The sequence below is a fragment of the Narcine bancroftii genome, chromosome 3 (assembly GCF_036971445.1).
Source record: "Narcine bancroftii isolate sNarBan1 chromosome 3, sNarBan1.hap1, whole genome shotgun sequence".
In the NCBI taxonomy this organism is placed as follows: domain Eukaryota; kingdom Metazoa; phylum Chordata; class Chondrichthyes; order Torpediniformes; family Narcinidae; genus Narcine; species Narcine bancroftii.
The window spans coordinates 299,509,856-299,529,707 of record NC_091471.1 but is presented as its reverse complement, the minus strand read 5'-3'; the positions used below and the strand labels follow the sequence as shown (position 1 = coordinate 299,529,707).

Here is a 19,852-nt window from a genome sequence, read left to right as displayed (position 1 = left end):
CGACTCACATTCACCGCAGTCTCCGTCAACCTTAATCCATTAACATTCACCAACCATTGCAACAGATCTGTGGCAGATACCAGATCTCTGGCACTGCACTCAGCCCTAAAACACCTGGATAACAATAATTATATCAAATCTGGCTTCAACAATGTTGTCGCAAAGAAACTCATCTCCAAACTCCTGCACCTGAATATCAGCACCCCCAATGCACTTGGATCTTTGACTTTGCCAGCAGACCACAATCAGCGAGAATTGTTGAGAACACCATTACCTTAGAATATTGTGTACTCAGACTCTTACCCCTCAAACACTCAAGACTGTGGGCCAAATACTGCTCTAATTCCATCTACAAGTTTGCAGACGATCAGGTTGTGGACTAGATGAGAGAGTAGAGGGAAGAGATGAAGAGTCTGGTAGCATGATGCCAGGAATAATAACCTCTTCCTGAATGTCAGAAAAATTTAAGGAGCTGTTCATTGATTTCAGGAAGTGGGGTGGAGTTTACACCCTGGTCTGTATTAGCAGTAATGAAATGAAGATGGTGGAGAGTTTTAAGTCTTTAGGTGTAAATAGTTGTCTTGGTCCAGCCATAATGACATAACATTCAAGAAAGAGCACAAATGCCTCTAATTCTTTAAAAGCGTCAGGAAATTCAGCTTGACCCCAATGTCTCATCAATTTTTAAATATACACCATAGAACATATCCTGCCTGAAGCCACCACAGCTTGGAACAAGAACTGCTCTGCCCAAGACCACAATAAATTGCAGAGTTGTAAAACATCTCCTCTATTAACTCTGTCCACACTTCCCTCTGCTTTGAGAAAGCAGGCAACATATTAAAGGATTATTCCATTCTGGTCAAACTCTCTTCACCCCCCCCCCCCTCTCATCAGCAGAAGTTACACAGTTTGAAAATGTGTACCATTGAATTCAAGAACAATTTCTTTCCCATTGTGATGAGACTATATAATGGACCTCTCGTTATTAAAATGACATTACCCTTATACTGCTTAGCTCACACCTCAATAACACTATTCTCGATATGTTTGCTTTATTTTGCAAAACAGGCACTTACTTTTGGGTTAACTGCCTGGATGGCACTCAAAACAATCTTTTTCACTGCATCTTGGCACAAGAATAATTAATGTCATTGCGGGCAATAAACTGTACACTGTAGTCTAACCGCAGCCTTCTTTTCTGAATTTCATACTTTATAATGCTTACCATAAAACACTGATATTTTCTGATGACAAGGTTATTCAGGCCATCGAGCTTATGTGGGTTCTCAGAGCATTCCCATCAGTCTCACTTCTCCAATTATTTCCCTATTATCGATTCTCTCTCACATGCCCATTAACACTCTCAAACACTTCTGCTGCACAACTACATGAGGGGTAATTTAAAGTCACCTGGTAACCCACACATCTTTGGGATGTGGTGGGGGGAGTGAAACGCCAGGGGGAAACCCGAGGAATCACAGGGAGAATGTACAGTCTCTACACAGAAGAATTTGGAGTCAAGGCTGATCCTGGAACCCTGGAACTGTGTAGCAGCAGCTCTACCAGGTGTACTATTGTATTTCCTGTTTAGCAATTTTTAAAAAAAACTTTATCATCATGGAGTAATGCTTTGAAAGCCAGGTCACTCTTATCTTTCATGTCTCTCATGGCAAAAAATAAATGGCCTCAGAGACAGTCTGAGTTACTGAGCCGTACTTCCAACTGTTCCAAGAAATTCTCCTCAACATCATCCAATTGTTCAACTTTGGTTCACCCAGTGAAAAATAACTTCCTACACAAATTTAAAAATATAAGTGGGTTACTGCAGAAATTACATCATTAAATACAACTCAATAAGAGTTGTTTTATGTGATACAAATTGTGGAAAATAAAACTTCTTGGGTCTAAAAGCAGGGAAGCCTTGTCTAAGGAAATGCCCAAAGATCCAGCCAATACGTCTACTGTACAAGAGCAAAAAAAATCTCCAAAAAAATGAAACACACCTACACTTTACATTATATAATGTTCCTGACTTACCAAGAGCAGCACCATAGGATGGTCTAGTAATATATTAAAAATGAAACCTCAGTGCGCAGACACCACACTTTGTTGTAGTTGCAAAAGAATCTTTAAAAAAAAACAAAAAAAAAATCCAGTTACTTAATGCTGGGTGCTTATGACTTGGAGTCAAAAATGAACAAGCACTTAATAATTTGCAATGTTTTTTTTTTAAATCAAATAACCTGGACCCTGGATGCCCTCAGCTGATTACTTTAAATATGACTTTTTCTTTAAATGCGCACAGCTCGATTTTAGTTAATTGATTGGGTGTGATATAGCATTAGGTTTCTTTCCTTAAAATTCATTTAATTAGACTAGGAAAGTTGAAGTAGCATTATAAAAAAGGTACAAATCCGTGCACTTCTACGATAGATCACGCACTCTTCAGTTAATTCACTTGCTTGACTGCATCTTAGACACTGATTAAAATTTGAGTCGCATGTTTTATTATTCTAACTTTTTTGCCCATGAAACAGGAAGAACTTGCTCCTGAACTGGCTGAGATTCAATGCACCAAATAAAACTTAGAAAAAATCTTTAAGTGGCAATCAAGCACAAATGAAATGCATCAAATTGTTGCAAATATTTTTGTGACTCTTATATTACCTGCGTCAAGAGAGGTTTAGTACACAAGATAGCATGAGTCTTAATGAACTAAGCTACACTATTATATGGTGCAACACAGTCATTCATTTGGCCATTAAAATGCACAAAATATGAACCTTGAGCAGCAAGATTAACAGATTTCAAAAAGACTGGTAATGTGGAATTACAAGTGGTGAAAACCAGCCCCAAAGGAAGTTTCTTCTATTTCACTGCTTACCTCCTCATCTTTTCTTTCGCATTTGTTAATCTTTTAACTTTCAGAGATTTCTTTCATTCATTTGCTCTTTCTTTCTCAATGAAGCTAACTACACTTGTCTAAAAGTTCGATTGAATGGTGCCACACTGTTGTTCACTATGTGACATTCAATAAAAAAAAATACTGTTCCATAAAAAGGGAACTTACAGCAAATTATACAAAGTTCTTTTTTTCCAGAATAACTATGTGAAAAAAATATTCCAGCACAGGAAATGCATAATGCTATTTTTGGCATCATTTATAAATAGAATGTCAGACATCATGCAACCTCCTAGTTAGGCTAAAGTGGAATTAGCTTGTATTTCGGAGTCTCAGGTTCATCACTTTACATTTAAGTGGGATTCTGGTTTATTACAAGGATATAATATGCCTGTTTTAAAACATTTATTAAGAATTTGGACTAAAAGGAATTTTGTTATAGGTACGAAGGGGAAGACATCAATTTAGGTTCCATTATATCAAAATCGGGTTATTTCTTTTTTGGTGAATAATAGGTACTTAAAGGCATGGGAATCTGAAGGTATAAAGGTGATGGAGGATTGGTTTGAAGGACAGTTTCTTTCTTTTAATCGACTTGGAGAAAAATTTGGAATATCAGCTAATTCTTTATTTGTGTATTATCAAGTTTGAGCTTTGGTAAGGGATAATTATGGAAGAGAAATGAAATTACCTGAACTAATGAAATTCGAGTTTCTGATTTCGCATCCGTTAAAAAAGGGCTTTATTTCTGATAAGTATGCTTTGTGGGAAGATGGTATGGATAAACCAAATATAAATAAATCTAGAAATAAATGGAAAGGTGATTTGTTTTATGATACATCTCAAGAGGATTGGGAAGTTATGTGCCAAGATGGGGTGACTAAATTACTTAATGTAAGATATAATTTGGTTAATTATAATTTTTTGCATCAGTTGTATTTGACCCGAGAAACTGAAAAAATATGGATTTAGTACTTCAGATTTATGTTTTAGATGTGGACTACATACAGGAACATTTTTACATGCAGTTTGGCTTTGTGATAAAATCCAATCATTTTGGGAAAAAAAATTAGTATTTTTTGTAAAATTATTTAAGATTAAATTGCCATTAGATCCAGACATTCTTTTGCTGGGTTATATTGTTTCACTGACTGGTTTGGGGTTGGACAAGTTTCAGATAGCTTTTGTTCGTCGAGCATTAGCAGTAGCACAGAAGTGTATTGCGATTACCTGGAAAGATGACGTAGAAGTAAAGATGAATCGTTGGCACAATGAATTGAGATCTTGTATTTATATGGAAAAAATACCATAATTTGCATGATAATTATTCTTTTTTTGTTCAAATGTGGTCACCTTATTTGGAATGTATAGGTTTAGAAATATCTTAAGATATTATTTTGTTTATGTTGGCATCTGATTGATTTTTTTTTGCTCCCCTTGTAGGGCGTGCTGAGGGTGGGAGGGAGGGTGGGGTGGGTTTATATTAGTTTAGTTCATTTTGTTATTATTTTTATGTAATTTGAAAATCTTACATAAAGTTTAAAAAAAAGACCCGAGGCCAGCCACACAGACATCCCTAATCAGTTCCTCCTGGTAGATAGCTGCCATAACATCAGTGCAGCCACAAGCTTTCCCTAGCTCCAGCAAGACTTGAATATATTAGTCTATAGACTCACCAGGTGCCTGTCAACAGCTGCCCTGGAGGTATCTGGCATAGATCACATTCTTTGGGGCCCAGATACGGCTTCTACAGGAACCCCATAGCGGCTGAGTAAGTCTCACCGTCTCTAATCATCTGGAATATGCAAACCTGTGCAAACAGTAGGTGGTCTCTCTTATCAGCCTTGTCTGGGATGTTGTGTTGCCTCATGAAGGCGTTCAGGCAGTGCAGCCACTGATTGAATTTTACAGAGGGCTCTGGATCCTTGGGGTCAGTGTTCAGCTTCTCTGCTCGAATAGCCTTGTCCATGGCATGTAGTTATAGTGTTTAAATTGTAGCACTATTGGATCCGACAGGCCAGAAGTTGTGATGAATAGGCTTTAATCACTATAAATTTACAGTCATATCTTACATGCTGTTGACCTAATTCCAAGGCAGTATTGAGGTAGGGGGATTGGGTGATATCGCCTTTAATAGGGATCTTGGAGAGGGAGGAGTTGCAGTTTGGGGGCAGGCAAACCAGTACAATGGCTGCAATGCAGCGTTCTATCACAGAAGATTCACAACAGCTACTTAAGTATTTTTTTCTTTCTGTTATCTAAAACAACTGTGAAAGCACAGCCTCTTAATGGAAACCAGCCATTTATTAAAATTAGAGCTCACAACTGTGTGTCCTTACCAACGTAGTCATTAGCCTGGTTGAACACCTTCTCACACTGAATAAATTCTCTTTCAATTCCTAACACATTTTCCAGATCACAAGTATAACTGTGGGAACTCGTATGGGCTCAAGCTACTTTTGACTGTGGAATATTTGTTTTAGTCCTTCTCTGGCCTCCTCTCTTTTTCTAGTAAATCAAAAATGGCACTCATGCTGTTTCTTGCAGTCATAATGAACTCAAACAAATCTCATTACTTCTTGATTATTTTTATTACATTTTACTGTAATTTTATTTTTTTTCTATCTTCATGTATCCATGATTGCTTCTCATCCATTTTCTGTACCTCACTCCATTTCCTCCAAGAATCAGAATATACATCCCCTTGTCCTCACATAGAATTATACAAGCCCTCATCCTACCCATCCATGTTGACATTAACACCTAGCTACACTATTCGCATTTGCCTACATTAGGCCCATTTCTCTTTATATCCTTCCAAGTACCCATCTGTGGTAAACCACTGTTATGCTATGATTGGCTGCTGCCAGTTGAACACGCCTCTCGAGACCGATCCTCCCCATAGCTTCCCATTTCACTCTGCCTTGATCAGTCAATGAGGTTGACAGCTGTTCCAGTCTATGGTTAATAAAAGCCGATCAATTTCACAACTTCAGTCTTTTGTGATTATTGATGGTGCATCAATTTTATTAACTATAAATTTTCTATAAAGATGGAGCAGTACCTGAAACCCAAGACCCTTGATCACCTGACACCCAAACAGGTTTGAACTCTGGCTATGCAGTTTCAAAGGCTTCCTGTCAGTGGCCATGGACGTTATCACCATAGATGCAAACCGACTGAGGCTACTCTTCTCGTGAGTCGAACCCTTGGTATTCCCAATGATCAGCAGCGACTCCAGCTCGTGCACAGAGGCCATAGAAATATTGAAAGTGCAGTATTGGAGGAAGGTAAGTGAGGTCTATGCCAGGCACCTCTTGGCCACCAGAAAGCAGCAACCTGGTGAGTCAAGAGCCGAGTACCCGTGGGCCCCCTGGAATATATGCAGAGTGTTCGACTGCAAGACCATGATAGCTGCCCAGAACACGGAGAGACTCATCCAGGACACTTACATGGCTGGAATCCACTCCAGGTACATAAGGCAAAACCTCCTGGAACAAAGGTACTTGATCTACAGAGGGTGGTTGATGCTGAAGATGGCTGATGATCACTCAGACACAGTCTAGATCCAAGATCTGGGACAATTGGGCGCCCCTCCGATCACCACTGACCACCAACAGACACTCACCCCACTGCTACCTTAGGGCTCCCTGAGCATGCGGCTGACCACTCTCCACCCCTGGCTTCTGTTGTCACCCATGATGCACTAGCACCACATTCCCTTATCCCTTCACCTGTACCCCCAACCCGACAAATTCTAACTGGTGATGAGAGGCCAAACTCACAAACTGCTCAGGGTGCAACAGCAGGACCCAAACCATCATCACGTTGTTCGCTGTAGCAAAAGGAGTCACCCAACAGACTTATTCTGTAAAATGTTTTATTTGTTTCATTTTCTTTTCTTCTTAAAAAGGGGTGAATGTGGTTAACCACTTTTCTACTCAGATTGTCTGCTGCCACCTAGGCACGCCTCCCCAAGACCGATCCTACCCACAGCCCTTCGCATGCCCCCTATTTCACTCTGCCTTGATTAGTCAATGAGATTGATGGCTGATCCAGTCTATAGTTAATAAAAGACCATCAGTTTCACCACTTCAGTCTTTTGTGATCACTACGGTGCATCACTGTCCAAATGCCCTAACGCTAACCTTCATCCCACCAGCTTCTGTATTCAATGTGCCATGCTTTTGAAAGTTCTGCCAGATTCAATAAAAATCCACCACCAGACAGATCTTTCCCTCTCCTCTCCTTTGTGACTCCCTAGTTCGCTCCGTCATCCTCACTAACCATCCACATTCATATAGCACTTCCCAAGAAACAAATGAAATAGAACATTTGTGCTTCATCTCTCATCATTCAGATACTGAAGAAGTACTTTCCAGTGAAGCAGCAATTCATTTACACTTCTTCCACTCTAATGTACTTCACCAAGTGTTCTCTTCTTGCCTTTGACAAACCAATGCAAGCAGGGTGAATATTCTGCCCAGCGCCACTATCTACTTTGCAGGAAAGTTATTTGTTGCGTACCACTTCATTTCTCCACACACTCCTACTTGAATTATCTGTCTCCGGATGAGGAACAGAAGCTCAGCTGCAGATTTCATATTTTACAACTTCAATGCGTCATCGATATTTAAGTAAGTATCCACTCAGTGATTCTGTAAATAGTTGCTACCGCAGTTTCAACCCTACAGTAAAGGCAACATTGCCATGATAGTGGAAGTTAATGTCAGTTGCTCTTTTCCAGTAGCTCTATCTTACAATCAACTCTTATTGCAGTGAGTTTGATAGAAGTATTTAAGATTATGAAAGGGATAGACAGAGTGGATGTGGATAGACTATTTCTGTTAAGAGGAGAAAAGATTAAAACAAGAGGACATGAGTTAAGAATCAAGGGGCAGAGGTTTAGAGGTAACATGAGGGGGAACTTCTTTACTCAGAGAGTGGTAGCCGTGTGGAATGAGCTTCCGGGAGAAATAGTGGCGGCGGAGTCAATTGTATTATTTAAGAAAAGGTTGGACAGGTATATGGATGAGAAGAAGATGGAGGGTTATGGGCATTGTGCAGGGAGGTGGGACTAGAGAGGGGTGTTTGGTTCGGTGCGGACTAGAAGGGCCTAATGGCCTGTTTCCGTGCTGTATTTGTTATGTTATATGTTATGTTATGTTAAATCCCACTTATGCAGGATTGGGATGTACAACTGAGATGCACTGGACCAACAACTCCCCACATTTCATTCTTTATTGCAGATGATCAAAAGGCAGACCAGCTATCAGGATTTTCCCATGGAACTGAATGTATACATGTGATAGTACAGATCTATCACCAATGTACATAGTGTATATAGTTACTGTATCTAGACTGTGCTTACAGCGATTGGCTGAGAGCTAAGCCACACCTACTGTCTGGGCCTTAAAGGGTTGTGTCCCTAGCCAGGTCGGATCATTCCGGACTGGTCGGCCACCTGTGAAGAGCTCCGGTCTTTTGCTAATAAAAGCCTTGGCTTGGATCAACAAGTCTTTGGTTCTTTCGACGAGCTCTACAATACACCACGCTCGAATTATTAACCCTGCCAACGTTGTGAAGTGGTAAGTGTTAAAACAGGAGTAAAAGATGGCAACCTTGAGTGCAGGGAAGATAGAGAGTGTCCTGATAGAAATGAGAAAGTAGAGTTGCAGGATTATAAAGAATACTGAAAATTGAATGAAACAAGCAAGAGATTTGAGGGCAAGAAGACTATGGTCAGTTAAAAATGGAAGAAGTGCTGAACCACTTTGAAGATATTTGGGATCTTGAAAATTCTAACAGAAGAGCGAGGAACAGTCTTAATCTTTTTCCCAGGGGAAGGAAGACTTTTGGACAGGAACATGGTTATGGACGAGCACAAGTAGATAACTTAGTCAACATGGGAAAGTTGTACCAAAAGGCCTGTTTCGACGCTGTGCAATTCTGATTCAAAGAGAGGACTAGTTTGGAATGGGTAGAGAGAAAATGTTCAGGAACCACAATAGAAGCAGACAGGCAGCGAAGAATCAAATCTGAAAAAGACAAACATCTCAGGATCTGGGTTTGTACAATAGTCTCTGAAGTCTTAATTTGTATAATAACATGTTAACCATAATTTATGACAATTTCTATCAATTCGATTTACTTACATCAATATTACATGATCGAAAGCGCTTTCTCTCTCCAAGACAGTATCGTCCACCAACAGTAGGCCTAAGAAGGGAGATAAATATTATTATTGAGAGTTCAGATAGTTTGGGTCTGTTCTTATCCCATTTACCAGCCCTCTGTTTGTAACCATCCATATCTTGGCCATTCAAGTGCAGGTAAAAATACTTGTTAATATGTGAGAATAACTGCCTTCACTCAGGCAGCATGGTTGTGATTCTAATAATCTTCTAGGAGGAAAAAAATAACTCTTCCTCAGACCCCTCTAACTTCTTACCTCGCAACCTCAACCTAGGTTTTAAATTGAGACCATTTGTTCTGAGGAATGGTTTCATTCTATCAGCCCTCCTCATGGCTTTCATAATTGTCGTATGTCTCTCAGGCCCCACTTTAACATCCACTAGACCATGGAAAATAAATCAGCCTATCCACAAACATAAATATTTCCTCCCAGGAAATATTCTGGTGAATTCATCAATTCTCTCCCGCTTAAGTGAAAACTGAAATTCTGGATATCCAAAAGTTGTTTGAGGAAAGACATAACATCACAATTTGAAAATAAGTTGAAAAACTTTTACCCACCAAGCTCAAGTGGGGCTACAGGGAATCAGTTCTACAAAGAAGACACTTGTCCACAGGTTACACATTGAAGGAATGGATAGCACTGTATATTTATTTACAGTAAGGGTTCAATCAGGCAGACGCAGCATGGTTTTAGAAAGGGAAGATCTTGTTTGACAAACTTGTGAGGATTCTTTGAGGACATAATGGGTGCGGTGGATAGAGGGGAACAGGTCGATGTTGTATATTTGGATTTCCAGAAAGCGTTTGATAAGGTGCCGCACAAGAGACTTATCAGTAAGTTACGGGAAAGTGGAGTCCGGGGAAGTATATTGGCCTGGATTGAAAATTGGTTGTCTGATAGGAGGCAGAGAGTTGGGATAAATGGGAGTTTTTCAGGTTGGCAGAGAGTGGTAAGTGGGGTGTCGCAGGGGTTAGTGTTAGGCCCACAACTGTCCATCATTTACATTGATGACTTGGAGGAGGGGACAAAATGTGGTGTAGCCAAATTTGCAGATAAAATCAAATTGAGTGGAAGAGCAAATTGTAATGAGGATGTGGAGAGTCTGCAGAGGGATATAGTTAAGTTGGATGAGTGGGCAAAGGTCTGGCAGATGGAGTACAATGTTAGTAAGTGTGAGGTTATCCACTTTGGCAATAAAAATAAAAGAGCTGAATATTATTTAAAGGGTGAAAAACTACAGCATGCTGTTGTGCAGAGGGACTTGGGAGTGCTTGTGCATGAATCGCAAAAAGTTAGGTTGCAGGTGCAGCAGGTTATTAAGAAGGCAAATGGAATGTTGGCCTTCATCGCTAGTGGAATTGAATTCAGGAGTAGGGAGGTAATGTTGCAACTGTATAAGGTACTGGTGAGACCGCACCTGGAGTACTGTGTCCAGTTCTGGTCTCCATATTTGAGGAAGGATATACTGGCTTTGGAGACGGCCCAGAGGAGGTTTACTAGGTTGATCCCTGGGATGAAGGGGTTGACATGATGAAAGATTAAATCGTCTAGGAATGTATTCGCTCGAGTTCAGAAGAATGAGAGATCTTATAGAAATGTATAGGATTATGAAGGGTATGGATAGGATAGATGTAGGAAGGTTTTTTGAGCTGGCCGGGGAAACTAAAACAAGAGGACACAGTCTCAAGATTCGGGGGGGGGTTAGATTTAGAACAGAGATGAGGAAAAATAGTTTTTCCCAAAGAGTGGTGAATGTTTGGAATTCTCTAACCAGGGAAGTGGTTGAGGCTGCCTCATTAAACATATTTAAAATTCGGTTAGATAAATTTTTACATGATTAGGGGATATGGGGAGAAGGCAGGTAGGTGGAGTTAGGTCATAAATTAGATCAGCCATGATCTTATTGAATGGCGGAGCAGGCTCGATGGGCCATTTTTGGCCTACTCCTGTTCCTACTTTCTATGTTCCTATAAACTGTCATTTTTTTGCCAAGAGATACTTCAACTTACATTGTGGCATTCTCAGAATTTGAATTGAATACTGCGCTCTCTGCCCGCTCGCCCAAATTGATCCCTCTGTCAAATACCCTTTCAGCGAGGTCACTCAAATTCTGCTGGAGGACAATCCCTGTGCAATCTCCTACCATTTGCGAGTCCTTGAGCTTCCAGGCACCAAAAGGGACCTTGATCTCCCAGGGTGGTGTCAGGGATTGGCGAATGTATGGGGAGGTGTCGGAGATTGGTGACAGTCGATACAAGTATTCTCCTGATACTACTGGGCTGTTTTAGAGACAATTCCTGAATATCCAAAAAAATCTGTTTAACCGAGATAAGACCAGTCCCAAGCATTTCGGATAATTGGAAACATCCTTCTGAGAGTGTGGTATAAACTGTACACAATACTCCAGCTGTGGCTTAATAAAAATTGGGCGATAACCTCCTTGTTCTTGTTTTCTATGCCACGACTAATGACAGCAAGTCTCCCAAATGCCTTTCTCAACTCCTTATCTATCAATGCTGCCACCTTCAGGAACATTTGAGCTTGTACACCAAAGTCTCCCTCATACTGTCCAGGACAGTATCATTCATTGCGCATGTCCTAGCCTTATTATTTCTCACTAAATGGATCACTTTGTATTTGTTTCTACTTCTCCTTCCTGATTAAAGCTACTTGACTCATCACAGGCAACAATGTGGCTACTAAAATTTCTATTACAAATGTACAAGATATTATCAAAACTCAACTTAGTGCAATTGCAGGTATATTTATAAAGCTTTCAGTAACATTATTTCAGTCTCATCCACCCTGGATGAGACATATAAGGCAATCGAACAACTGAAAAGTGGCAAAGCAGCAGGTATGGATGGAATCCCCCCAGAGGTCTGGAAGGCTGGCGGCAAAACTCTGCATGCCAAACTGCATGAGTTTTTCAAGCTTTGTTGGGACCAAGGTAAACTGCCTCAGGATCTTCGTGATGCCACCATCATCACCCTGTACAAAAACAAAGGCGAGAAATCAGACTGCTCAAACTACAGGGGAATCACGTTGCTCTCCATTGCAGGCAAAATCTTCGCTAGGATTCTACTAAATAGAATAATACCTAGTGTCGCCGAGAATATTCTCCCAGAATCACAGTGCGGCTTTCGCGCAAACAGAGGAACCACTGACATGGTCTTTGCCCTCAGACAGCTCCAAGAAAAGTGCAGAGAACAAAACAAAGGACTCTACAACACCTTTGTTGACCTCACCAAAGCCTTCGACACCGTGAGCAGGAAAGGGCTTTGGCAAATACTAGAGCGCATCGGATGTCCCCCAAAGTTCCTCAACATGATTATGCAACTGCACGAAAACCAACAAGGTCGGGTCAGATACAGCAATGAGCTCTCTGAACCCTTCTCCATTAACAATGGCGTGAAGCAAGGCTGTGTTCTCGCACCAACCCTCTTTTCAATCTTCTTCAGCATGATGCTGAACCAAGCCATGAAAGACCCCAACAATGAAGACGCTGTTTACATCCGGTACCGCACGGATGGCAGTCTCTTCAATCTGAGGCACCTGCAAGCTCACACCAAGACACAAGAGAAACTTGTCCGTGAACTACTCTTTGCAGATGATGCCGCTTTAGTTGCCCATTCAGAGCCAGCTCTTCAGCGCTTGACGTCCTGCTTTGCAGAAACTGCCAAAATGTTTGGCCTGGAAGTCAGCCTGAAGAAAACTGAGGTCCTCCATCAGCCAGCTCCCCACCATGACTACCAGCCCCCCCACATCTCCATCGGGCACACAAAACTCAAAACGGTCAACCAGTTTACCTATCTCGGCTGCACCATTTCATCAGATGCAAGGATCGACAACGAGATAGACAACAGACTCGCCAAGGCAAATAGCGCCTTTGGAAGACTACACAAAAGAGTCTGGAAAAACAACCAACTGAAAAACCTCACAAAGATAAGCGTATACAGAGCCGTTGTCATACCCACACTCCTGTTCGGCTCCGAATCATGGGTCCTCTACCGGCACCACCTACGGCTCCTAGAACGCTTCCACCAGCGTTGTCTCCGCTCCATCCTCAACATCCATTGGAGCGCTTACACCCCTAACGTCGAAGTACTCGAGATGGCAGAGGTCGACAGCATCGAGTCCACGCTGCTGAAGATCCAGCTGCGCTGGATGGGTCACGTCTCCAGAATGGAGGACCATCGCCTTCCCAAGATTGTGTTATATGGCGAGCTCTCCACTGGCCACCGTGACAGAGGTGCACCAAAGAAAAGGTACAAGGACTGCCTAAAGAAATCTCTTGGTGCCTGCCACATTGACCACCGCCAGTGGGCTGATAACGCCTCAAACCGTGCATCTTGGCGCCTCACAGTTTGGCGGGCAGCAACCTCCTTTGAAGAAGACCGCAGAGCCCACCTCACTGACAAAAGGCAAAGGAGGAAAAACCCAACACCCAACCCCAACCAACCAATTTTCCCTTGCAACCGCTGCAATCGTGTCTGCCTGTCCCGCATCGGACTTGTCAGCCACAAACGAGCCTGCAGCTGACGTGGACTTTTTACCCCCTCCATAAATCTTCGTCCACGAAGCCAAGCCAAAGAAAGAACATTATTTTTACGAGTGATGGAGCATTTGCATTTTTATTCCTGAATAATTGTTTTTCAGTTGAAGGACCTGGCTGTTCAGCCAACCAAACATCCTCAAAGAAAGATCGAGCAGACTGGGTCTTTATTCATTGGAGCGTAGAAAGTTGAGAGGGAATTTGATAGAGGTATATAAAATTATGAGGGGGATCGACAGGATAGATGTGAATAGGCTCTTCCCCTGGACAGTAGGTGAGATTGGAACGAGGGGTCATAAATTAAGGGTTGGGGGCAAAAGTTTACAAGTAATATGAGGGGAAAATTCTTCACTCAGAGTGGTGGCTGAGTGGAATGACTTTCTGGATGGTTGCAGGAGGGTCAATTTTGTAATTTAAGAGAAGGTTGGATGGGTGCATGGACGTGAGGGGATTGGAGGGTTACGGACAGGGAGCAGGGAGGTGGAACTAGTGGAGTTCTCTTAAATCGGTGCGGACTAGAGGGGCCGAGATAGCCTGTTTCCGTACAGTAATTGTTATATGGTTATATAAAATGATATTAAAAATATTATGGAAGAATGAATTCAGCTAAATTGAATAACCTTTAATCTATTCAGTCATTGTAATTTTGTACACATTTTACAAACACGCATAAAGGCCAACTGGTAGAAAATGATCAAATTTTGAAAAGGAATATGACGATCAATATTCAGAGATACATTTATATTTATGGAGTTAAACAAGAAAGTCTGAAGACGTTGGGGTTGAGTGCAATATATAAATGTGCTGGAATAACTCAGCAGGTTAAGCAGTATCCATAGGAATTAAAAGATAACTGATGTTTCAAGACTGAGCTTTGCAGGTACATTTATGGAGTTTGTTGAATATGCTTATAAATTTAGAAAAAAATACAAAAACAGTGAAAATATATTGAGATAGCTGCAAAAAATAATTAAAACGGGCAAAGTTGGCAAACATAATCACCAATCTCAAAACTCTTGTAGAAAATTTTTGTAGTCAACCTACCTTGGACTGTCACACTGCCTGCCAGAATACGACACTCCACCTCCACAGGTTCTGCTGCATTCTCCCCATGCTGACCAGGGTCCCCAGGCCCCATCCACTCCTTCTGGTCTTGTGCCGAATGGGACACAGTCTCTTTTATAGCACCACTGCAGTGGAAACTTGATTTAAACTTTAGATGTAAAAGTCAGACTAACACACATTTATTAATTCAACAGAACCAATGTTATAACTGATGATTGACAAGCTAAAGATGAGCCAAAGCAGCACCAAAAGAAAAATAAAATGCTTGGTTATGTCACAGCATATTATCTGAATTTTAGAATTTTTGTATGAATGTAATCCTTTTCATGGCCTGTGATATCACAAAGTAGCTCACAGCTAATTAGTTTCTTATGTAGTACAGCAATCACTATATGTATCGTGAGATATTGCAATGCAATATTGCAATTGTTATCTTCTAGGCAAACTCCTCCTTGGGAAATGAACAAGCGTTTACATTTTACATCACTCCTCCTTGGGAAATGAACAAGCGTTTACATCACCAGCTACAACTTCAGTTTTTTTTAATTGATTGGATGGAGTTCCTTGAAAAAAAAGTGGGATTATAGAAATGGGAAAACAATAAAGTAAATTAATGTATTAGATAACATAAATCACAAGCATAAACAAGGACCATGAATACGTAGAATGAAAAGACTGAAGAAAATGAATTAATAAAGGGATCTTGTGGTTCAAGTAGATAGTTCTCCAGATCAATAAAATAATTAAAAAATGCCATCAGGAATTCAGCTTTAAAAAATAAATATCCAGTAAGAGTCTAAAATAACAGTAAATTGTGTAAGGCATTTCTTAGGAGAAACACAAAATATGCTGGGAAACTACGAGATCCTACTTCCATTGTGACAGAAATGGCTTATCTCTATAATCTCTGTAATATCTTTTCTTAATGCAGTCATTTTGACAGCTTTCAACCTTCCCCTGTGTTCTCTAAGTATTTCCATTCCAAATTATAACTCAAAATTATTTTTCCATTTGAACATTTTCATTACAGAATATTGTTTAGCCAGCTATGTATCACTGAAAATTATTATGACCATTTACTTTTCAATATTGCATTTGAACTGGGATCATAATGGCTAGATTAACTCATCTTCCAGTGATGTGCTCAATAGGAGTGCATCCAAAAAATTCGACCATCTGTATGATTAATATAATGCCCATATTCCTTAATTCTCTAAGTGCCAGGCATCAAGCCCTACCTCCTGAGTGCCTGATCCCCAACCCTCACCCGCTATCTGTCTTTCATACCGTGAAGGTCTCAAACTCCATCCCCTCCATTTACCTCACAGATTGTGGATATACCTACACTACACCTCAGGGACTGCAGTAGTTCAAGAAGGCAAGTCCATGTAACCATATAACCACTTACAGCACAGAACAGGCCAGTTCGGCCTTACTAGTCCATGCCGTAACAAATCCCCACCCTCCTAGTCCCACTGACCAGCACCCGGTCCATACCCCTCCAGTCCTCTCCTCTCCATGTAACTATCCAGTCTATCCTTAAATGATCCCACCTCAACCACATCTGCCGGAAGCTCATTCCACATCCCTACCACCCTTTGCGAAAAGAAATTTCCCCTCATGTTCCCCTTATAATTCTCCCCCTTCAACCTGAAACCATGCCCTCTAGTTTGAATCTCCCCCACTCTTAATTGAAAAAGCCTATCCACATTTACTCTGTCTGTCCCTTTTAAAATCTTAAACACCTCTATCGGCACCCCTCAATCTTCTACGCTCCAGAGAAAAAAGCCCTAGTCTGCACAACCTTTCCCTGTAACTCAAACCTTGAAATCCTGTCAACATTCTTGTGAACCTTCTCTGCATTCTCTCTATTTTGTTTATATCTTGCCTATAATTTGGTGACCAAAACTGTACACAGTACTCCAAATTTGGCCTCACCAATGCCTTGGACAATTTCATCATAACCTCCCTACTCTTGAATTCAATACTCCGATTTATGAAGGCCAACATTCCAAATGCCTTCTTCACCACACCATCTACCTGAGTATCAGCCTTGAGGGTACTATTTACCATCACTCCTAAATCCCTTTGTTGCTCTGCACATCTCAATAGCCTACCATTTAATGCATATGACCTATTTAGATTTGCCTTTCCAAAATGTAACACCTCACACTTATCTGTATTAAATTCCATCAGCCATTTCTCAGCCCACACCTCCAGCCTTCCTAAATCACCTTTTAATCTACAGTAATCTTGCTCACTGTCCACACCACCAATCTTTGTATCATCCGCAAACTTGCTTACCCAACTCTCCACCCCTACTTCCAGATCGTTAATATATATAACAAACAATAGTGGACCCAGGACCGATCCATGAGGAACTCCACTAGTCACCAGCCTCCAATTGGACAAACAATTTTCTACCACTATTCTCTGACACCTCCCATCCAACCATTGCTGAATCCATTTCACTACCTCCTTATTTATACCTAATGCCTCCACCTTTTTTCCTAACCTCCTGTGGGGAACTTTGTCAAAAGCTTTACTAAAGTCTAAATAGAAAACATCCACAGCTTTCCCTTCATCAACCTTTTTTGTAACCCCCTCGAAAAACTCAATCAGGTTTGTCAAGCATGATCTACCCCTGACAAAACCATGCTGATTACTCCCTATCAATCCCTGTACCTCCAAATATTTGTAAATACCATTCCTCAGAACACTTTCCATCAACTTGCCAACCAGACATCAGACTCATGGGCCTATAATTCCCAGGTTTACATTTGGACCCTTTCTTAAACAGCGGAACCACATGCGCAACCCTCCAATCCTTTGGCACTACCCCCGTGGCCAGTGACATCCTAAATATCTCTGTTAATGGCCCCACTATCTGTCCACAAGCCTCCCTGGGTGTCCTTGGGAATATTTTGTCCGGTCCCGGAGATTTATCCACCTTTATCTTTTTCAACACAGCCATCACTACCTCCTCAGTTATCATTATATGCTTCATGACCTCCCCACTATTTTTCTTTACTTCAACTGGTTCAATATTTTTTTCCCTAGTGAATACCGAGGCAAAGAAATCATTCAAAATTTCCCCCATTTCCTCTGACTTCTCACTCAGCCTACCCTCGCTATCTACAATGGGTCCAATTTTATCCCTCACTAATCTTTTAATGTACCTATAGAAATCCTTTGGATTTATTTTTACTCTGTCTGCCAAAGCCTCTTCGTGCCTTTTTTTGGCCTTTCTAATTTCTTTCTTAAGATTGCTTCTACACTCCTTGTAGTCCTCCTTCAAATTCTCAGCTCCCTGCTCTTTATACCTCTTGTACACCTCCCTTTTTCTCCTAACCAAATTTCCAATATTTTTCAAAAACCAAGCCTCCCTATGACTTCCAGCCTTTCCTTTGATCCTCACTGGGACATATCTGCTCTGTGCCCTCAAAATTTCTTTTTTGAATATCCTCCATTTTTCATTTACATCCTTACCTGAAAATATCCTGTCCCACTCAATACTCCCCAAATCCCTCCTTATTCCTTTGAAATTTGCTCTTCTCCAATCCAGAACTTCAACTTTAGGCCCCTCTTTGCTCTTCCCTAAAACTAACCGAAAACTAACAGAGTTATGATCACTAGACCCAAGTTGTTCTCCAACATTAATGTCCCATACCTGACCTAGCTCGTTCAGGAGATCCAGTATTACACCGTCGCGAGTCGGTTCTTCTGCTAATTGATTTAAGAAAACAATCTTGAACACATTTAACGAACTCTAGCCCATCCAGCCCTCTAATTGTGTGGATATCCCAATCAATGTGAGGGAAGTTAAAATCTCCCATGATCACTACCTTATGATTCTCACACATACACGTTATCTCCCTACAAATTTGTTCGTCTAATTCTCTTGGCCCATTTGGCAGTCTATAATACACCCCTATTAGCACCCTCATGTCTCCTTCATCCCTCAATTCCACCCAAACAGCCTCACTGGACGATCCCTCCAGACCATCCTGCCACCTCACGGCAGTAATGTCCTCCTTAACAAGCAGAGCAACTCCTCCCCCTTTTTTACCCCCTGATCTATCACATCTAAAACAAATGTATCCTGGAATATTAAGTTGCCAGTCCTGCCCCTCCTGTAGCCAGGTCTCACTAATTGCCACAATATCATGACCCCAAGTATCTGTCCATGCTCTAAGCTCAACTACCTTATTCACTATGCTTCTTGCATTAAAATATATGCATTTCAGAGAATGACCCCCACATATATTCTCTTTTCTACCTTTTACCCTAATCTCCATCCTACCTATTTTATTGTTATTATTCCTATCTAGGTGGCCATGCTCCCTTGACACTGCTCTCACACTCTGATCCCCACCCCCCTGCCAAACTAGTTTAAACCTTCCCCCACACAACCACCATCTCATGCTATTAGGGATGGGTAATTAAATGCTGCAAAGCCACATCTCTTCAATGAGGAAAATAATCCTTGAAATCCTTTGTTGAGTTCTCAAAATGGCCACTCTTATCCTTCCACCCAGTTTCGCACAAGGTTCATCGATCCCTCACTTACCCCCTTTCAATGAAGCACGTGGTTTCTTGCTGTCCACCAATATGCACCCATTCCTATCAAACCCGTGATATCAGTTTCACCCTTCCTACTCAAATCCCTGCCCTTTGCCTCATGACAATAGTCTGATTTGGCCATTTTAATCTCTCAAATTCAGCCTTGGAACTTTTTACCAGTTTGCTTGATTAAGGAAATTATTCATGAGGTCTGCAGCAAGGACAGGGATGAAGGAGGGTGTAAAAATTATAGTTGTTGGCACCCCTACACCTTGGCCAATTCCTCAAACATCTTCAGGATTTTGATTAGATTCTAAAATGTCAAAATAGTTACAAATGTTTTTAAAAATCCAGGAAAAGTACTCACCCCTTTTTCAATAGTATTGGATTGGCATACTGTTCCCTCAGCAGCAGGAATGCTATTTGTAATACAACGATTGCTTTTACTAAGACACCACAACTCACTGCATACCTCCTGTAAACAAAGTATTAATAAGAAAGTATCAAGAACCAAAGAATATATTTAAGAAAAATGGTTAGAGTGTATTGAGAATATATTTATGTA

At 41.0% G+C, this 19,852-nt stretch overlaps 1 protein-coding gene across 2 annotated transcripts in view; it reads right to left on the bottom strand.

Annotated features, from left to right (window-relative positions):
• LOC138758974 (A disintegrin and metalloproteinase with thrombospondin motifs 6-like) overlaps positions 1 to 19,852 on the bottom strand; it is a 197,027-nt gene that overhangs the window by 46,145 nt on the left and 131,030 nt on the right. For both annotated transcript variants that reach the window (XM_069928667.1, XM_069928668.1), the window contains exons 12-14: positions 19,655 to 19,762; positions 14,704 to 14,849; positions 9,061 to 9,124 (exon numbers count right to left, since the gene is read on the bottom strand). In XM_069928667.1, the coding sequence (XP_069784768.1) occupies positions 9,061 to 9,124; positions 14,704 to 14,849; positions 19,655 to 19,762 (318 nt within the window). The remainder of the gene's footprint in view (positions 1 to 9,060; positions 9,125 to 14,703; positions 14,850 to 19,654; positions 19,763 to 19,852) is intronic.